At 38.2% G+C, this 20,842-nt stretch overlaps 2 protein-coding genes across 9 annotated transcripts in view; both read left to right on the top strand.

Annotated features, from left to right (window-relative positions):
* The window catches only part of fam131ba (family with sequence similarity 131 member Ba), a 38,395-nt gene that overhangs the window by 7,697 nt on the left and 9,856 nt on the right, over positions 1 to 20,842 (top strand). For 2 of the 6 annotated variants that reach the window (XM_067426476.1, XM_067426477.1), the window contains exons 2-4: positions 4,851 to 4,888; positions 18,545 to 18,647; positions 19,750 to 19,968. In XM_067426476.1, coding sequence (XP_067282577.1) covers positions 4,851 to 4,888; positions 18,545 to 18,647; positions 19,750 to 19,968 — 360 coding nt within the window. Of the gene's footprint in view, positions 1 to 4,850; positions 4,889 to 11,750; positions 11,787 to 18,544; positions 18,648 to 19,749; positions 19,969 to 20,842 lie in introns of those variants that run through there. The other 4 variants (XM_067426475.1, XM_067426474.1, XM_067426478.1 and 1 more) reach the window with 4 other exon arrangements.
* The window catches only part of cacng6a (calcium channel, voltage-dependent, gamma subunit 6a), a 213,942-nt gene continuing 203,014 nt past the window's right edge, over positions 9,915 to 20,842 (top strand). For 2 of the 3 annotated variants that reach the window (XM_067426485.1, XM_067426481.1), the window contains exon 1: positions 9,915 to 10,182. The gene's annotated coding sequence lies outside the window, so the exon portion shown is untranslated. The remainder of the gene's footprint in view (positions 10,183 to 20,842) is intronic. The other variant, XM_067426482.1, reaches the window with a different exon arrangement.

The raw sequence follows: 20,842 nt of genomic DNA, 5'->3' as shown, positions 1-20,842 counted from the left end.
TGAAGCTCCGGCTCTCATAATGCCCAGTGTCAGATTCAGACATAAATGTAGATGGGCAGAGTAAACAGCAGCGGCCATGTGGCGCATGGCGACCTTGGATGTGATGGCTTATCCTTCATGTCTCTTGGGATTTTCTCAATGTGTTTTCCTGCATGAGTGGAAGTGTTTTGTCCGTAACAACATCATGGTGGAATAGACAGTTTGAAAGTTATGGGTTCTGACAGCTGGGATGTGCAGGGATTCATATCTATCTATCTATCTATCTATCTATCTATCTATCTATCTATCTATCTATCTATCTATCTATCTATCTATCTATCTATCTATCTATCTATCTATCTATCTATCTATCTATCTATCTATCTATCTATCTATCTATCTATCTATCTGTCTGTCTGTCTGTCTGTCTGTCTGTAAATCTATCTATCTATCTATCTATCTATCTATCTATCTATCTATCTATCTATCTGTCTGTCTGTCTGTCTGTCTGTCTGTCTGTCTGTCTGTGTCTGTCTGTCTGTCTGTCTGTCTGTCTGTCTATCTATCTATCTATCTATCTATCTATCTATCTATCTATCTATCTATCTATCTATCTATCTATCTGTCTGTCTGTCTGTCTGTCTGTCTGTCTGTCTGTCTGTCTGTCTGTCTGTCCGTCCGTCCGTCCGTCCGTCCGTCCGTCCGTCCGTCCGTCCGTCCGTCCGTCCGTCCGTCCGTCCGTCCGTCCGTCCGTCCGTCCGTCCGTCCGTCCGTCCGTCCGTCCGTCCGTCCGTCCGTCCGTCCGTCCGTCCGTCCGTCCGTCCGTCCGTCCGTCCGTCCATCCATCCATCCATCCATCCATCTATCTATCTATCTATCTATCTATCTATCTGTCTGTCTGTCTGTCTGTAAATCTATCTATCTATCTATCTATCTATCTATCTATCTGTCTGTCTGTCTGTCTGTAAATCTATCTATCTATCTATCTATCTATCTATCTATCCATCCATCCATCCGTCCGTCCGTCCGTCCGTCCGTCCGTCCGTCCGTCCGTCCGTCCGTCCGTCCGTCCGTCCGTCCGTCCGTCCGTCCGTCCGTCCGTCCGTCCGTCCGTCCGTCCGTCCGTCCGTCCGTCCGTCCGTCCGTCCGTCCGTCCGTCCGTCCGTCCGTCCGTCCGTCCGTCCGTCCGTCCGTCCGTCCGTCCGTCTGTCTGTAAATCTGTCTATCTATCTATCTATCTATCTATCTATCTATCTATCTATCTATCTATCTATCTATCTATCTATCTGTCTGTCTGTCTGTCTGTCTGTCTGTCCGTCCGTCCGTCCGTCCGTCTGTCTGTAAATCTATCTATCTATCTATCTATCTATCTATCTATCTATCTATCTATCTATCTATCTATCTATCTATCCATCCATCCATCCATCCATCCATCCATCCATCCATCCATCCATCCATCCATCCATCCATCCATCCATCCATCCATCCATCCATCCATCCATCCATCCATCCATCCATCCATCCATCCGTCTGTCTGTCTGTCTGTCTGTCTGTCTGTAAATCTGTCTATCTATCTATCTATCTATCTATCTATCTATCTATCTATCTATCTATCTATCTATCTATCTATCTATCTATCTATCTATCTGTCTGTCTGTCTGTCTGTCTGTCCGTCCGTCCGTCCGTCCGTCCGTCTGTCTGTAAATCTATCTATCTATCTATCTATCTATCTATCTATCTATCTATCTATCTATCTATCTATCTATCTATCTATCTATCTATCTATCTGTGTGTCTGTCTGTCTGTCTGTCTGTCTGTCTGTCTGTAAATCTATCTGTAAATCTGTAAATCTATCTATCTATCTATCTATCTATCTATCTATCTATCTATCTATCTATCTATCTATCTATCTATCTATCTATCTATCTATCTATCTATCTATCTATCTGTCTGTCTGTCTGTCTGTCTGTCTGTCTGTCTGTCTGTCTGTCTGTCTGTCTGTCCGTCCATCCATCCATCCATCCATCCATCCATCCATCCATCCATCCATCCATCCATCCATCCATCCATCCATCTATCTATCTATCTATCTATCTGTCTGTCTGTCTGTCTGTCTGTCTGTAAATCTATCTATCTATCTATCTATCTATCTATCTATCTATCTATCTATCTATCTATCTATCTATCTATCTATCTATCTGTCTGTCTGTCTGTCTGTCTGTCTGTCTGTCTGTCTGTCTGTCCGTCCGTCCGTCCGTCCGTCCGTCCGACTGTCTCCTTTCTAACTGATTATGAGTAGATCTGCTTTACCTTAACTCACTTTATCTGTCTTTCTCTGTTTACTCTTCACTCTGGTTCATTGGTCTCCTCCAGAGCTGCGCCGCTCTGCATGGCTCTATTCGTCTCTCCAGAGTGGGTTAGGTTGATTGAGGAAATGGCCCTGAGGCCCAAAGGCTCTGCTGTACTTACAGAGAGAGACCAGCAATTAAAAGACACACGCTCACACACACATGCACAGGATGCAATTAATGCATTCTGAGATCCGAATCAGTCTGGAGTGGAAAAAAAGGATGCAGATAGCCCAACAATTTGTTTTGATATGATTAACCCCATCACAATATTGTTATTCTATTCCGTCAGCGGTTTAGGACTGTTGTAAATGAGTTCAATGAATAAAGCCAATGCTCAACTCAATTTCACTGATATTGAGCTGAATTAAATAGAACTAAATTGAATAGAGAGAGAGAGGGGAGAGAGAGAAAGAGAGAGAGAAATAGGGTTGGGGGTGGGGGAAGCATGTGTACGGCAGCTACACAGGGTCCAGTTCAGTAATAATTGTGTACATGTGCACATGCAGTCAAGATTGTCACACAGAATTTCTGCAAGGTTCACAATTTGGGCCACAATCGTAAAAATATTTATTTTGTCATGCATTTATTTTAAACATTTGTTTAAACTTAATTTAATTGTGTTTAATCAACCTAATATATTTAAACCTGAAGTTTACCTAATTATTTTGTGTTAAAACTACATGAAATATTTGTGCTGACATAACTAACTGGGCAGTAGATCTGTAGTTCCCAGCATGCTTTGCAAGGGACTGCGTTAGGAGAGTAAATTTCGGAATTAAAGTGATATTTTATGTGTTTTTCAGTAAAAAGAAAGATGTTATTAGTTTATGTTAGTGTTTAATGTTCAGTTATTTCGGACATTGAGGAGTTTCTGTGGTTACCATATGCAGAAGAGTTATGCCTGTGTTTAGGCTGTGGACACTGACACTCAAATTTGTTAGATGGAATTCCTGCTCTCAATAAAATTTGAGTTTGTCCAATGAGTTATTTTTGCATTTAATTTCTAAAAATTGTTGTTATTTAGAAGTTTTAAAGGTAAATTAAATTGAAAAATGTGATTACGGTACATTACATAATATATTTTTATAAATTTAACAACATTATTAAGTAAGCTGCACATATAAATATTATGTAACAGTGACATATTCAAATAGTGTGTATTTTTTATCAAAGAAATTTGGTCAGCTTTACTTGAAATTTCTTTTGTTCATATAACTAAATTGTTATTTGTAAAAAAAAAAAAAAAACGCTCAATAGTTGTTGCAACCACTTTACACCTCTTTTTTAAGTAAGTTCAACAAATAATTTTGAGTGTTGGATCTTTTAGTTTTTTTAAAACCTTTTATTTCTGAACTTTGGGATACTGTTTACAAAAATATGTCATGCGAAATTTTTTAATGAGACATTATGAAAGCAACAGGTATGCAATTCAGTTTTAAAATGTGTATTATATACATTTATTTAATTAGGGCTTGCATGACTCATAATTGTACTAATCACATAATTTCCACATTTAAAAATGACATCCGTCATGTTGATTTTAACTATGGGCCAAATTTGTTCCAGATGGCATAATCACACAAGCTTTACTCAAACCCTTATTCTGCTCATATCAGACAATCTGACAAGCAACAATATTGCACAGCATGCACCAGGTTTTACCCTCGTTCTACAATTAATTGATGAATCTGGATTATTGTACATGAGGGATCATGTCACCGCAGTTAGCAATTAGCAACCAAACCATCTGCATACGCTGTAAGGGCTTCATCTTCTCTTGTACAGTCATATAGCTCTCTTTGCAAGCATATCTTACTCCCACTAAAGAGGATTTTTCTCAAAACAAGTCGAAACACAAAAAAACACCATTTAAATTCGTACAGTCAGTGTACATGATAACCCGCGTGTATTTATGGTTGCTGGTCGGCTCCATTTATTGCTTTGTCTTAAAAACACTGTCATTATGCTGCAATTGTATGTGTTTATGCAGACTCTAATGTTACAGGGTGATTGTTTTCAGGCGCATCATTCAAAATGCTAGTGCAAACTGGGTTACGTGTCATTTCTGGTTTGTCATTTCGAATGAGTCATTGTAAACACACACACCGTCAACATATTTCATAATCAAAATGATGCTGAAGTGCAAATTTAAAGGAATCTAGAATACAAAATAAAATAAATGCTTGTTTAAGGGCTCATCCTAAATCGAACCGGAAGCCTATTCTTTAAATACAGTTCCTAATAATTTGCATAATAGCATCACGCAGCGCAATCACTAAATGTTTTTACCATCTTATAGGAACGATGCGATATAAAAGAATGATGCAACAAATCTACTTCTCCACAGAGTGCTGGCGGTTTTGGATGGATAATTAATCTAATTTTAGGTCTTTGTGTGAATGTCAGCAGAAAATATAGCGAGGAGCTGTCAGTTTGACTTAGCTTATTCGGTAAAGGTTGCATAAGCCACATGCCTATTCCCTTATCTCTCTTTCTTTCTGTCTCTCTCTTTTCTTGCAGCGGTGGATGCAGTTCCCGTTCGGAAAGATGGGGAGCAGGTAAGTAAAACTACAACACTTTGCATATTTAAGTTTTGCTTTGAGCCAAACCTCTGTCCCATGTTGTGAGCTTAAGCTTATCACATCTAAATGACGTCCTTCTCTGAGATGATACTTGTGCGACGTCTGCATTTCTGTCCAAAGCTATTATACCTACCAAGTGCTGACATTTGAGCCTCATGGCACTTTAATGAAGTCTTTAGTTAACGCGAAGACCCCCTGTGTGCCAAACGCATGTCTTGCCACCCCCTGGTGCTGAAAGTCAGAGAAAGCATGATAGTATAATGTGTATTTGAAAAGCTTCTATATTAGATTTCTCACCAAGGCCACTGGAGCCGGACCCCAGAGCCCAGCCATTATCATACAGTATTGCCGTATAACAGTTTTGTCCCCTGGGAAGGCGTAGCCTCATCCGTCTTCCCTATTTGTCGTCCGTGTTTACATCCTACCCAAGGGCAGCAGCTCCTGGCTTGTTGCTCTATTCATCCGTAGATGAATTTGGCTCAAAATCTAAACCAAATGGCATGTTTTATATCTCAATGCAGAGTTAGGAAGCTGAGCCAAGAGGTGGTGTCATCTCACGGTAGCTGGAGCGAACTGAAACAGTGTCTGTGCTGTTTGTGTTAGAGAGCGGCACTCAAAAAGGTGATTGCCAGTTGCCCAAATGTTTTATTATTAATACAATAAAAAAAAAAAGTTTCCTAGCATTGAAAAACTGTCAAGGATCAGGTACCAGTTGCCAAGTAGCAAGGCTACATAGCTTAATGCTAGCTGAAATTGCCCTCAAACTTAGCCTAGCTAAATTCTCACTATAGGCCTATCTCTTAAAGGGATAGTTCCCCCCAAAATGAAAATGTGATATTTATCTGCTTACCCCAAGGCCATGCAAGATGTAGGTGTGTTTGTTTCTTCAGTAGAATATTTTTACTTCAACCATTGCTTGTATAATGCATTTCTATGAGAGTCACTATGAGAGTAAAAAACACACAGACATATGAATCCATATTAAACCCTGCGGCTCATGATGATACATTGATGTCTTAAGACACGAAACGATCGGTTTCAGCGAGAAACCAAACAGTATTTCAGTTCTTTTTTTTACCTTATATCAGACGAATCTCTTCTAGGATTCCCAATGCCATTACTTCCGTCAAGTAAGGTCAAAAACCCGGCGCAATCATAGGTATATATTTACATAGATGCCTCATTCGACTGATCCACGCAGGCACTAATGAAGAATCTATATATCTATGATCGCGCCAGGAAGTAATGGCATTGGGAATACTATTAGATTCGTCTGATATGAGGTTAAAAAGGACACAAATACTGTTCGGTTTCTCGCAGAAACCAATCGTTTTGTGTCTTAATCAATGTGTTGCCATGAGCCACAGGGTTTAAGAGTTTTTTAACTCTTATAGTGGCTCTCATAGAAAACACCCCATTGACATGCATTATACGAGCAACGGTTGGAGTTAAACATCTTCATTTGTGTTCTACTGAAGAAACAAACACACCTACATCTTGGATGCATCTTGGGTAAGCGGATAAACATAAAATGTACATTTTTGGGTGAACTATCCCTTTGGAACACGGAGATTTTTCGGGACTTTAGCTCATTCACCGTATCCGTAGTTAGATCCATACATACCATTCTAATCTCTGTGCGTGCCATAACTCATAGCTCCGTCGGACGCACCCACCGTTAGCCTAGCTTAGCACAAAGACTGGAGATAAACAGCTCCATCTAGCCTACTGCTCAATAAGTGACAAAATAACACCAACATTTTCCTATTTACATGTTATGATGTGTATAGTTACATCGCGTACTAAAACCAATGGAAAATTAAAAGTTGTGATTTTCTAGACCGATATGGCTAGGAACGCAATGATATTACGTCCGTCAACATAACCAACATGAGATCCTGCTTGCTCAGGGAGCATGCTGGGGACTATTTTCAGACACTGTGTAATATCATTGCGCCTTCTGCACCAATGGTAATGCAGGAAAGTTCCTGGATTATTACGCAGAAATGAGAGTGTAGTTCCTAGCCATATCGGTCTAGAAAATCACAATTTTGCAGCTAGGGTACAGGTGGGTGCGTCAGACAGAGTTATGGTACACACAGAGATAAAAAATGGTATGTATGGACTTATCTAACTCTGCAGATACGGTGAATAAGCTAAAGTCACAAAAAGTCGACATGTTCCTTTAATTCAAAAAGCCACTTGCCAGTTGCAATAATAATCATAACAATAATAATAATAATAGTTGCAATAATAATAATAATAATAAAAGACAAAAAAATGGTTGCCTAGCAATGAAAAACTCTAAAGAATCAGGTGTTAGTTGCTAAGTAGCAAGGCTACTTAAACTATCTCAGCGCTAGCTTCAATTGTTCTAAAATTGAGCTTAACCCTCACCATAATAAATCATAGGGTGAATCGGAAGGCTCTAGATTAAATTAGTTTCAGTTTCACAGACTTTTTTGTGCTTTTAAATCCTGTCCTCACGCAACCTCAGTTGAAAAAGCAGCAAATTAGCAAGCGAACTTAACCAACTTAGTGTGCTCTGCAGAATCGAATCTAAAAGGAATATATGGGATAGTGGTTTATTATTTACAATCCTCCTTATTGATTTTGGCCCTCATCTGATACTGTAAGTTTCTTGTTTCACTGCCTAATGCACTTTCATTAAGGATTTGGACCTTTTTGACAACTTTCTGGGTGAAATATCACGTTCATTTTGTCATCATTTGCTACATCCAGCAAATTAAACCGTCAGATTGAAGGGTGATTCTCACAAAACCGTATTCTCTGCAAGCTTTTTTTCAAAGTGTCTTTCCAAAAAAGACACGGAGTATCCAAAAGGACACTGTTACCAATTGATATAAGAAGTCCACAAAATTCAGAAATGTATGCACATCCATGAAAGAAACAAACAAACATTACAGAGCTTTTCAGAATTCACAGTGTATATAGTATGTGTACAGTGCAACAGCAAAGAGCTTGTTTTTAGACAAGTCAGGTTGCGATACCGAAAAGCACCACATGGCGATTCTTTAATTAAAACCACCGACTGCCTTAACCTGACTGCATAGTTTACCTACAGCAACATACACATGACAAATCAAAACATTATCCTGAATGTGTGTGGAAACAATGTAAATGTACTGAAATGTGTCTGTGCACAAATACAATGTGCGATCAGTGCATCGAGAGCGCACATACGTGTTTTTTTTGGGGGGGTTTCCAAAGTCACTCAGCATTTTCACTTGCCACAATTTTGACATCCATACCATGGGAAAAACTTCCATATAGATTTATTTTTTAATATTATCTGATAATTTGGCAGCAGGTATATTTGGCTGCTGTCACTTAAAGAACTGAGGCATGGCTCCATCGACTTCACCAAGACATTTTGACATTATTTTGTTGTGTATTTGACAGTTTAAGAGAAATAAGCAGCAATGAGTAAATGATACACAATATGCACAATCCCACAGCGAAATCCAAGCCCTGCAACACCAATTATATTCATCCAGAGAAAATAAAAGGAGTGAGTAAAGGGAGGCGGGTTTGTGTTTCAACTCTCTGTCAGAGAAAGCATGAAAGTGCAGATATCGTGTATTCTGTGGAAAATTAGTATTGGATGCATTTCAGACATATTATCATATTATCATGTATTTTTAATAACACTACATTGTACTTAGTTTATTATCTCAGATGCATTTTTAAAAGATTACAGTTGTGTAAAAGTGGCTAGTAGGAATTGTGTTACAAGCCACTGTTGATGGGTGTTAATGTCAAGCCCTGGGCGTAAATTGCATTGTTGACGCATTGTCACTTATTTTAGTAATTTATTTGCGTTAAATTATTTTAACGCATTAAGTGCTTTGAATGAGTCGCACACGTTAACGTTGACAGCCCTGGTTTAGATTAGTTTCGTGACACTAACATTTTGAAATAACAGTTTGACGGATTAGTTTACCCAAAAATGAAAATGATCCCATGATTTACTCACCCCCAAGCCATAAGTGTATATGATTTCTTCTCTCAGCCAAACAGAATCAGAGTTATATAAAAATCCAAGCTTTATAATGGGAATGAATGGAATCTTGGATTTTGAAACCCAAAGAAGCCATCCATCCATCCATCCATCCATCCATCCATCCATCCATCCATCCATCCATCCATCCATCCATCCATCCATCCATCCATCCATCCATCCATCCATCCATCCATCCATCCATCCATCCATCATAAAAGTAATCTATACAACAGGTTAATAAAGGCCTTCTGAAGCTAAGCTATTCATTTTTGTAAGAAACACATCCATATTTATAACTATAAACTATAATCACTGGCTTCCAGAGTTCTGAAGTTCTGAGTTTGAAGAGCCAGTATATATATATTTTTTAAATAAATCTGATTGTTTTTGGCTGAAAGAAGAAAGTCATATACACCTAGGATGGCTTGAGGGGGAGTACATCATGGGGTAATTGAAATGTTTGGGTGAAAGAATCCTTTAAAGGGTTAGTTCACCCAAAAATGAAAATTCTGTCATTCATTACTTACCCTCTGTCCTTCGCCACCCATAAGACCTTTGGGTGTCATATAAGTCATATTCGTGTGCATGCGTCGTGATGCTTCGTGAGTTCACGTCAGAGGCCCAGATGGAAGACAAGAATATAGTTGAATAAAATATAGTTTTGCATACAAAAACTATTCTCGTCGCTTTATAAAAGAATTGTAGAGCCACTGTAGTGAGATGGGCTTTGTAAAGACGTCTTTAGTGCCTTTATGGGTCTTGAGAGAGGAAATGACATTGGTGTCAATGAAGGCCTTTCTGAGCCATCGGATTTCAACAAAAATATCTTCATTTGTTTTCCGAAGATGAACGGAGGTCTTACAGGTGTCAAATGACATGAAGGGTTAGTAATTAATCATTTTTGGGTGAACTAAGCCTTTAAAGGGTTACTTCAGCGATTAGCATATGGCTTTGTATCAGTAGAAACCCTGGAGAATATTCAAATTATTGTGCTTTCCCCGCTCATATCTCCCTGAGACAAGAGATTTATGCATTTTATTTCTGGAAAAATTCCTCCTATGATGCAAAATGACGATATTTGCATCATAGGAGGAATGTTTGCCCAGAGGCTAAAGACTACAGCCAGCAGAGGGAGCCATTTCCGCATGTTTTGAATCCGGCATTGGGGGATGGGAGATTACACTCAGCTCGCAGGGAGAGCTCAGCTTGCAGACAGGATCATTTAAACGGAGCTATGGTGAGCAATGTAAGTCTTTTAACTTCTCAAATTCATTTCTATGAAAGTTAAGCTTGCAAAGGCATGAACTGAAACGCGTGCCAGACTGAACTCCTGTGTGAATGTATGCCGCGAGTGCAGTCGCGATTACCTCAGCTCTCATCACTCCTGCAGTTAGTGCTCAGGGCTGTGACACTCGCGCGGTGACTCACTCATTATATTGGACAGACACGTTCAGTTTTTAATTGTAGTGTCTTCTCTAACTCAGTCACAGTAATGAAGTTGGTGGTGTTGGGAATGGCCTCACAGGGCAGCGAAGCATTCTGGGAATTGTAGTCTTTCATCCCCATGGGACAAAAATACATTTTCTGTCTTTTCTCAGTCTAGAAGACACCAAATTCAAAAATAATTTCACATTTCTACTGCATTGATGACCCAGTTTAAATACAGATCCATCTTCCCAGCGCTGAAGTACCCCTTTAAGTATTGTTGACATTCTATCTGATTTAGTTCAATCATGGACTGATAAAAGCGCTCATTATAGTATAGCAGCATCTTTTGATTATTTAAATACATTTTTAATTACATAACAAATATATTTGTTGTGTTTATTTCTATGAGTTTCGAGACACGCATGTGATTTCTGTGACGTCCATATACACACATCTCCTTTCTAGGAAAAAAATGGTTAATAATTGTGACATAAATGCTGTTTTGAAATCAAATCCCCTCCAAACGCCTCTGAAAAAGGCGTCCCCCTTAAAATGTGAAGCAAAACATTAATTACTTTATCACTGGGTGGAGAAGGAAACTAATTCAATTGTTAATTTGCATTTAGCTGTATTCACCCCCCACAGAAAAATTGTAGGTGGCTGCCCTAATTGCAAGCCAGCCTCAAAAAATGTATTTTTAGGAGCCAGCTCCACGGTTTATGTAACAGAAGCGTCCATAATGACTAAGATGGTGGGAAACGAATCGATCGACCCCCGAACCGCCGAACCATGCCGGTAGTCTGTTGGAAGTTTCCAAGGGGCAGACATTTACCCCACGCCAATGCCTTTCTGACACTGACCTCCATTTGACCTTTCATATTGATCTCTCTCATAATGAACAATGAGCGGCTACTGCTGTTCGTACTGGCACCAGTGTTTGTCTCACTGCGCTGTGTGCGGTGTAAATGAGATTGATCGCTCGCTGTATGTTTGGGTTGGCTAGGATTACTTACTCCAGTGCTACTTATCAAAGTCGTCGCCATCTCCTCTTGTTGTCGTCCTCATCCATTGTAAAGACTTCTAAGGCAGATATCAACATGGATACACTAGGTGGTACTTCATTCATGAATATTTTACACCATGTTAGCTGTATATCTCGACAAGGGTTCATACAAAGATACATCTTGGTCTGCACGGCAGTTCGTAACAGACAAACAGCGTCTCGCTTCCTTCTCCTGCTTTCTGTTTATCTGTTGTTCTTCCAGATCTGGTGTTCTGTACTTGGCCTGATGTTCAGCCTTCTGCCGTTTCCTGCTAACTGAAATCATGCCTTTTCTTCTCTTTTACTGTATCTTTCCCATCTATTCTTCAATTGTTTTCTTCTAGCAAGGACGTGCCGAATTTTCCTGGGAAGGAATCAATGTAAGTCCTATATTGACCTTTTTGCGTTTCATGCTATACTTTCTCTCTCTCTCGTTTACTTTTGTAATATTTTTCCTCTCTGCCCAACTAACAAAAATATGTTAAAACATTTCAATAACGTTCCCATAAAATTATACAGTTTTTATTTCTGAATGTTCTCTGAAATAACAAAAAATGCAAAATGTTTAGAAAATGTTATATGAACGTTAAGGGAACATTGCATTTTATCATTTTGCGAACATTATGGGAATGTTACTTGAAACAAGCAGAGGCGGACAGTATTGAAGTACTTTTATTTTCCAAGTAATTTTGTTTTTCAAGTGTATGTACTTTATCAGGCTTCTTCTTTTAAAAACGTTTACTTCACAACATTCCAAAACATAATATTTTAATTTTTACTGCAATACATTTCATATTAAATATCATTTAATACTTAATTACATACAAAATGCTCAAACCAAAATACTCAAGTAAAAGTATACAGTTTTACTTGAGTAAGTTTTCAAAGTAAAAAAGTACAACATTAAAAGTCTTAAAGGTAAGAAAACAACAACTTTTATTTATGAAATGTAGTGCAGTAAAAAGTATGACATTATATATTATGCTTTGGAATGCAGTGAAGTAAAAGTTTTCCAAAGAAAATCACTGATAAAGTATACTTAAAAATTTACTTGAGTAGAAAGTAAAAATACTCCACTACTGTCCACCTCTGAAAACAAGTAATACAATTTTTTTTTAAAGTTATGTGGACAATGTACAAATAACATTTTGTGCTAAACATTATTAAAGCCCACATAACTAACACTCTATTAACATTACTGGGATAATGTTTATTCAGAGCTTTGTCAGAATGTTGCCAAAGTACTGAGAATGTTCCCTTTTAACTGGGTGCGTGTAAAGCAAATGTTTTAACAAATGCTCAAAAACACATTGACAGCAGGTTATGACAGGTACGATGCTGATGTTGTGAAGATAAATGTCATAATAGTATGATGGTTAAAAGGCAGGCAGGCACTAAGAGGTTTGTATTAATATAAATCACAAACTGACCTTAACCCTCTGGGGTTCTTCATTTAAGGGTCACACTCAGGACCTTCGGGTCTAAAAGGACCCGGAGGTCGGGAATCAAAAAAAAAAATATTTGAGTAAAATCAATGAAATATATTTTTGTTCAATAATATTTTTTCTTTTCTTTTTTGGTGTTTTGAGATAATTTTATGATTTATAAATAATATTTATGCAATAATTATGACCCATTTTTTCCCATTGAATATAATAGAATTTTATTTTATTTATTTTTTCCTTTTTTTATTAAAGCTGTATTTCATTTTAGAGTCAAGCCTAGGCCTCATGAAAGCATTTTTTTATTTGATTGGTGCCATCTGGTGGACACAGTGAGCATTTTTATCACGCAATAGCACATTTTTACCACTAGAGTGCATTACAGAACCTGTGTGTGTGTGTGTGTGTGTGAGTTTTTGTTTGTCTGTTTTGCACTCTTGATGTTTTAGAGATTCACCCCTTCACTGTTGAGTCCTTTTTTTCTGCATCCTGGCTGATTTGTAGATTATATGCACAAAAAAACTCTGTATTTTCATATTTTTGCCAATTTCCCATTCATTTCCTATGGGGGTCTTTTTTGACCCGAAGGCCCCGAGTGTGACTATTTTTTTTACGACCACTTAGACTTTTCCAATCCTGTCCCCAATTTTTTTTTCTGTCCATATACCAAGTACCAATACCCTCACCAAGTTTCGTACCATTCAGATGAAGCTACGATTTTTAACATTTCTTTCAAAAAAAAATTCGGGTCAGAAATGACCGAAGAACCCCAGAGGGTTAAATGTCTGCTGTGACTCCACAAGTGTTTAGTCACTGGCAGGTTTCTCTGGGGGTTTGAGCTGTCTGCCAGCTGTCTTGGACAGGCCACGTCACGTCGTCTGCGATTTGGCCTGTTTTGTGAATTGTAGGTGGCACTGGATGTGAGAGATGATAACACTGTTATTCACACTGAGTTAGTGACATCTGCTCTCATTCTAAAATGAAAAAAGGACAGTTAATGCCACCTTTAGAGATAAACCAAAGGAAGTGTATCGAATCAAACTTTTCTTGCTATGCTGTTGAACTATTTTTGACACTAAGAAAATGGTCATGAATGATTCTAACAATTATCTGCACGGTTTGTTCATTTATGAATTTTAACATAAACTGCCGTTCAAAAAGTTTTTTAATGTTTTTAGAATGGTCACTTCTCTTATGCTCAACAAGGCAGCATTTATTATATATATAAAAAACAGTAATACTGTGAAATGTTATTAAAATGTACAATAACTGTTTTCTATTTGAATATATTTAAAAATGTTATTTATTTCATAGTCACATGATCTTTCAGAAATCATTCTAATCTGATGATTTGCTGCTCAAGAAATGTTTCTGAATATTATCAATGTTGAGTACATTTTTTCAGGACTCTTTGATGATTAGAAAGTTCAAAAGAACAGCATTTAATTGAAATATAATCTTTTATATATGTCTTTACTGTCACTTTGGGTAAAATGTAATGTATTCATGCACACAGAAAAAAAGGGTGTAAAAATTATACCTTTAGGGGTAAGTACCCTTAAAAGGACATCTTTGTACCTTTTTTTACTCTTAAAAGGTGCATATTAGTACCTTTGAGTACAAATGCGTACCTTAAGGTACTACTATGAACATTTTTGTGGTAAAAATGTCCTGTTAAGGGTACTGCTGTTGTACCCCTAAAGGTACACTTTTGACACCACTTTTTCTGTAGATAATTTCTTTAATTTCTTTCTAAATAAATAAAATCTTACTAACCCCAAATTTTGAACAGTATAATGTTACAAAAAGCTTCCTATTTCAGATCATTCCCTTTTGAAATTTCTATTCATCATAGAATCCTGAAAAAAGTTGTACACAGCTGTTTAAAACATTGATGATGATAATAATAATAATAATAATAATAATAATAATAATAATAATAATAATAATAATAATAATAATAATAATAATAATAATAATAATAAATAAATAAATGCTTTGTAAGCAAATCAGCATATTCAAATGATTTCTGAAGGATCATGTGAATATAAAGACTGGAGTAATGAAAAAAAAATACATTTGAAAAAATACATTCAAACAGAAAACTGTTATTTTAAATTGTAATAGTATTTTACAATATTAGTGTTAATATTTATACAGTCATGGTCAAAATTGTTGGTACCCCTAGTAAATATGATCAAATATGGCTGTACAAAAATAATCTGTATGGAGGAATGGTCTCTGATCTCTTTTCAGGTGTTCTCCAAACTCATCAGGCATTATAGAAGAAGACTCAGAGCTGTTATGTTGGGAAAAGGAGGTTGCAAAAAGTATTTAATAAAAGGGTGCCAACAATTGTGGCCAACGTGTTTTGGAGAAAAGCATTAATTTCATAATGTGATATAAGGGGGTTAAATCATTTTCAATTATTTTACTTTAATGAAAGGATTAGATTTTTGTGAATTTTGTAATAAACGATCAAAAGGATAAACAATGCAGATTTATTTTTTACAGCCATATTTGATCATATTTACCAGGGGCACCAACAATTTTGACCACGACTGTATATACATAAAGTTGTATAGATTACTTTTATAATGGATGGATGGATGTTCTTCTTTGGGTTTCAAAATCCAAGATTCCATTCATTCCCATTATAAAGCTTGTTATAATCATTAATTACAGATTTGTATGCATTTATTTTAAAGTGGCTCTGTTACACATTTTACATGTAGTTGTAATAACGGTCAAATATGCAGAGTTACATACCCCTAAACCAAACCTTAACCCTAACCCTAATTATATAGCTAAGTACATTTAATTATTACTGCTTAGTTCGGGGGTCGATTGCAGAGGAGCACTTGACTTAGACAATTCCACTCCCTAATAATAATGGAAAAAGGCAGGAAGCCACTAATCCCGCGCTCCAGGCAACCCGTAACCCGTGTTTTTCCAACCTTCTACCAGTGAAAGTGCACTGGAATGGCAGTCAAACCTGTGACTTCCCACCCGTGTACTCGTAGATCCATGTACTCCCAGTTACGCGCTCTGAGCCCACGAAACAACAGTTGCAGCCCCTACGGACGTGGTGTTTATGAAAGTCAAAGTAAAATAACAGGTATAAAAAAAAATCCCCTCAAAAACCCTCAAAAAAACAAAAACCCTCAAAATCTCATAAAAAACTAAATCTTTACACAGAAAACAAGTAAAGAGCACCACTGAAGCTGTTGGTGATATGCTACATTTAATAAGAGTAGAACATTTACCTTTTCTCTATTAAAATTGTCCCCCCCCCCAGCGCCACCAAATCAGGGGCTGCCATCTGAAGAACTTAGTGGCACTGGTGCGACTGCTCTCAAATGTTAGTCTGGAGCCCTGTGCTGGTTGTTTCCCCCCAAGCAATTAAAACAAATGTTGACTAGAGCTTTCAAGCTTACAAAGACACAAAACATTTCATAAAAGTGTCATGTATGACTCACTGTGACACTGTGAGTGCACAAAATTTCACGTTTTCTGAAGCCATATGATTGTTGTACGAACTAAATCGTTTTGACGACATCATTTGTGAACTGAATCAAATTATTCATTGAGATGACACAAAAAAAGTATAAATGGATTGTCTAAAGCTTGGGACATAGTGCAAGAACAAAAACATGTGTTTGTTTTCTCGAGGTGGCAAGAACAAGTACATTCCATAGTTCATGAGAAAACCAGGTGACAAACATCTGTGTATCTCCGCATTAACCATGCCCACTTTAAATGTCTGACCAATCACACAATAGTTCTCGGACACCCGCAAGAAAAAGTTCTGCTCAGGCGATGTGTCGAGAACAAGCTGTGAGAACACCCAAACCAGGGCTGCGAGCGAGTACTTTTTTTCTCTGTTCAGAGAAACAGAGGTTTGAAGCCTGAATGCAGTGGTTCCCAAACCTGTCCTTGAGGACCCCTAGCTTTTGCATGTTTTCCTCATCAGACATACCTGAGCCAACTCATCAGCTCATTAAGCTTCGAACATACTCTGCAAGAACAAAGAAAATTGTTTGTTTTCTCGAGGTGGCAAGAACAAGAGCAAAGTTCGTTCTTGCCATACAGTCCATATTTCATGAGAAAAGCAGGTGCCGATCATCTGCGTTTCTCCGCATTAACCACGCCCACTTCAAATGTCTGACCAATCATACAATAGTTCTCGGACACGCGCAAGAAAAATGTTCTGCTCAGACGATGTGCCGAGAACAAGCTGCAAGAACTCCCAAACCAGGGCTGCGAGAACAAACCAACGTCATTTTGTTCTTGCAGCCCTGGGAGCGAGATCTTTTTTCTCTGTTTTTGCGGAATATGTTGAAGCCTTTTAGCCTAGAAATCTAGACGCACCCAAGTGGCAGCAAATCTAATCTGCCCGCGAGTGTCGTCTAGCAACTCTCAATACCCTTCTGAGCTGTAATGGCCTAACTCTTGCAGGGCCAAAACACATCGTGTATAGAGTCGGTGGGTGGGGCCATAATGACGACGGCCGAGTTGCGTTTGCGTGCTTCTAGTAAACAGAAACTGGCAAACGGCGGCCTTTTGAATCAGCTTTGACCGCGACTCTGGAAGACTTGGAGTTAAGCTTTTCTCTGAGAAAAGAACAAAGAACGGCACTGAAGTCATTCTTAAAAAGGGAAGATGTGTTCGGAGTTTTGCCGACCGGATACGGCGAATGTTTAATCTATCAACAAGCTCTATTTCACCTTCATTGCTCTGGTTGGTTGTAGCGCTATCCTATCGCGTCATTCGCGTGCAGAGGGAGTTTGAAAGACTACCGTTTATCCTGCCCCTCAGATTGAGCCCTGACAATTGTGAGTTTCCAGACCAAACATCTTGATGTGGGTCTGGCTTGTCAGGCTAGAAGCCTTTAGTTGAGATGGCAAGAACTGAAGTGGGTGTGTCCGATGAGGGAGACATACAAAATGTGCAGGGCTGGTGGTCCTCAAGGACAGGTTTAAGAACCACTGGTCTAATGAACTCTCATGAATGTGAAAAGGAGAAACAGGGTGAATGTGAGGATTCTTGTGAGTATGGTAACATGTAAAACATGAAATCAAAATCGACAATCAAAATAACTTCCCCTCCCTCTTGCAGCGACATCTCTCTCTTCTCTGATGACGTTTTCTGGTGCGAGGGCAGGACAACCTGTCAGTCACATGAGATCGACCAATAGCAAAGCACAACTGTCCAATCAATTCCTGATAGACAAAATCAAGTTTTTGTTTTGTTTTGTTCAAGAAGCTGTTGTACTCTGATATACGTCACAATAAGGTAGAAAAGACATCTTCATCTCATGCTGACTTAAAATTTCAGTCCGTTCAACGTAAGTTCATTTCTCATTGAATTTCATTGTATTAAAAATAGTGACCAGGAGGGTGAGCAAATGATGACAAAATTATTATTTTTCAGTGAACGAACCCTTTTGTTTGCTTTTAGTTTAAGTTGCTGCCAGTCTAAGGTTAAGCTAATAATACTATATTAAATGGAGGATTGTTTATTATCAATTATGATTAATAAATGTAATTATTTATTGAGCCTTGGTCTTGGTGCCTTTCTTTCTTTCTTTCTTTCTTTCTTTCTTTCTTTCTTTCTTTCTTTCTTTCTTTCTTTCTTTCTTTCTTTCTTTCTTTCTTTCTTTCTTTCTTTCTTTCTTTCTTTCTTTCTTTCGCCAGCTGTCCATGGAGGACACCACCTCCATTTTGCCCCGTCTGAAGCGGAACTCCAACGCCTATGGGATTGGAGCTCTGGCTAAGTCCTCTCTGACAGGTGTGTCAGGTGTGTGTCTGTCCCGGTAGCTGGTAACCGACCCCATGTTGGCTCCAGAGGAGGAGATGGCGTTTGGAGCCAACATGGCTGCCCCTGTGGGTCCCCCCTCCCTCCCTTTCCAGTTTCACCACCTTCCTCCTCCATTAATTAGTGCATGTCAATGGCCTCTTTAGCCATTGATGAAATCCCCAGTCAGATCCAACAAGAGTTCACAAAAAAAAAAAAAAAAATACGCCTGACGTAAGTGCACTATTCATCTCCACAAGCTTGCTGCTGGGAAACGTATAGTCTTTCGGTGTGACGTCAACTGTGTCCTGTAGTGTGTTTTGTGGTTATGTGAGGTGAAGTGCTCTTTTGTGAAATAAATTGTTGGTCAGTAGTGTGTTGTGGTGTTGTTTCTTTATGGATACTGCTCATTATGTAAACGTAGGTATCTGAATATCTCTCGGTTTCATGTCCTGTATCTTTTGTATTTCTCTTGTTTTCCTTAAATGCTTGAAAATGGGGTGAAGTGCCCAAGTGATACCATTAGATTGTTTTCTTCGGGAACAAATGGAGGTGATTTATCAAAGTATTTAAAGAGAGGCAGTCACTTTATCAGATGGGGTTTTTATCCTTGTCAGCAGCCTTGAGAAAAATCACACAACCGAGGTTGCCATCAGACTACCTTGTTTTTAAGCTATCTTTTGCATTCAGAGGCTTGTGTTTTAAACTAATGAGACAGATGAGAAATTTGCATGCTAATGAGCCATTTTGTTTAAAGTAAATGTTTAGAGGTTTCTCTTTTTGTCTCTAATTATTCATACATGCATAAAAGCTTATAAATCTTGTGTAAGTCATTAGTTTTGTGAATAATGTATTTCTAAAGATGGCCAACCAATCGCATCTCTCTCACACCTTGTGATCGATCAAATGAACAGGCTGTAGCTCATTCATAATCACTCATTCAGATGTTATCATCCACAGTGCCTTGCACTAGTTAACTATAGTATGGCGACTAAACAAAAGACACATATCCCATAATGCACTGCCTGGCCACCTTCATTTCGCTCCTCTCTGCAACTGCATGTAGAGTCTGTACAGACGCTGATCGGTGTTTCTCTCTCTTTAGGGGTTACCAGATCAATGAAGGATAAAGTGACCAAGCCCACTGCCATGGCTCAGGGTCGCGTGGCCCATATGATTGAGTGGCAGAGCTGGGGTGTACCATCCGCAGGGCCGGAAGGAGGAGCGGGCCGTTCCAACCTGAACCGCGAGAGGGAGAGGCGGCTTGAAAATGACGCCTATAGTGACTTGAGTGACGGAGAAAAAGAGGCACGAATGGCAGCAGGTGAGATGATTCAATGAAGACGCTGAGATGACTAAAAATGCATATTTCTCATTAATATCACATTACTATTCAATAGTATTCAATCTCTTGCAGTTTTGCTTCTTAGGTTTTATTTGCACCGATAACAAAATAAGAAAATGTTTTTATTTTATAGACACACGATGTAAGATTTTTGAATTAAAATATCCAAAAACCACTAGAACAATGTTATATATTTTGTTGACTTGTGTACTTACATTAATGTTTAAATCCAGAGAAATAAGGTTACAATCGATTTCTGATTTTCTCTGCTTCATACTACAGTAACGTTAATAAATCTTTAATACATTAGCTCAAGCATGAATATGATTAGTATATATATATATATATATATATATATATATATATATATTTTAAAGTAGAATCCCAAGATGCGGGAATAAATTCAGCACGCGACTCTTACTCTGCATTGTGGGTATTCTCTAGCCATCAAACATACATCGGTTGTACACTCGTTATTGCGGTGCATTGTGGGATTGACTATGGTTTTGTACACGACTACAAATGGCTGTCCCCTCAAATAGTGTCCGATTTAAGGGATTTAAGGGTATAGGTGGCCATTTCAGACACAGCCTAGAACTCAGATAAACAGAGACAGCATGTGAAGTAAACAGGACATGATAATTGAACTAAATAAGATATAAACATGACAGATATATCTTTACTTTCACTTTTCATCAATTTAATGCATCCTTTCATTTCTTAAAAAACAAAACCACTCTCATTGACCAGTAATATCCGACTCTTGGTGATTCTACGGCCATCTCCATCTCAGAGACTGACCATGAATTTTCGTGGTAATTATTTTTCTGGGGTAGGTTACCAGGTCTTCCCC

The sequence above is a fragment of the Pseudorasbora parva genome, chromosome 19, assembly GCF_024679245.1.
Source record: "Pseudorasbora parva isolate DD20220531a chromosome 19, ASM2467924v1, whole genome shotgun sequence".
Classification (NCBI taxonomy): domain Eukaryota; kingdom Metazoa; phylum Chordata; class Actinopteri; order Cypriniformes; family Gobionidae; genus Pseudorasbora; species Pseudorasbora parva.
The sequence above is the reverse complement of the archived record's forward strand: the minus strand, read 5'-3'. Positions and strand labels throughout refer to the sequence as shown.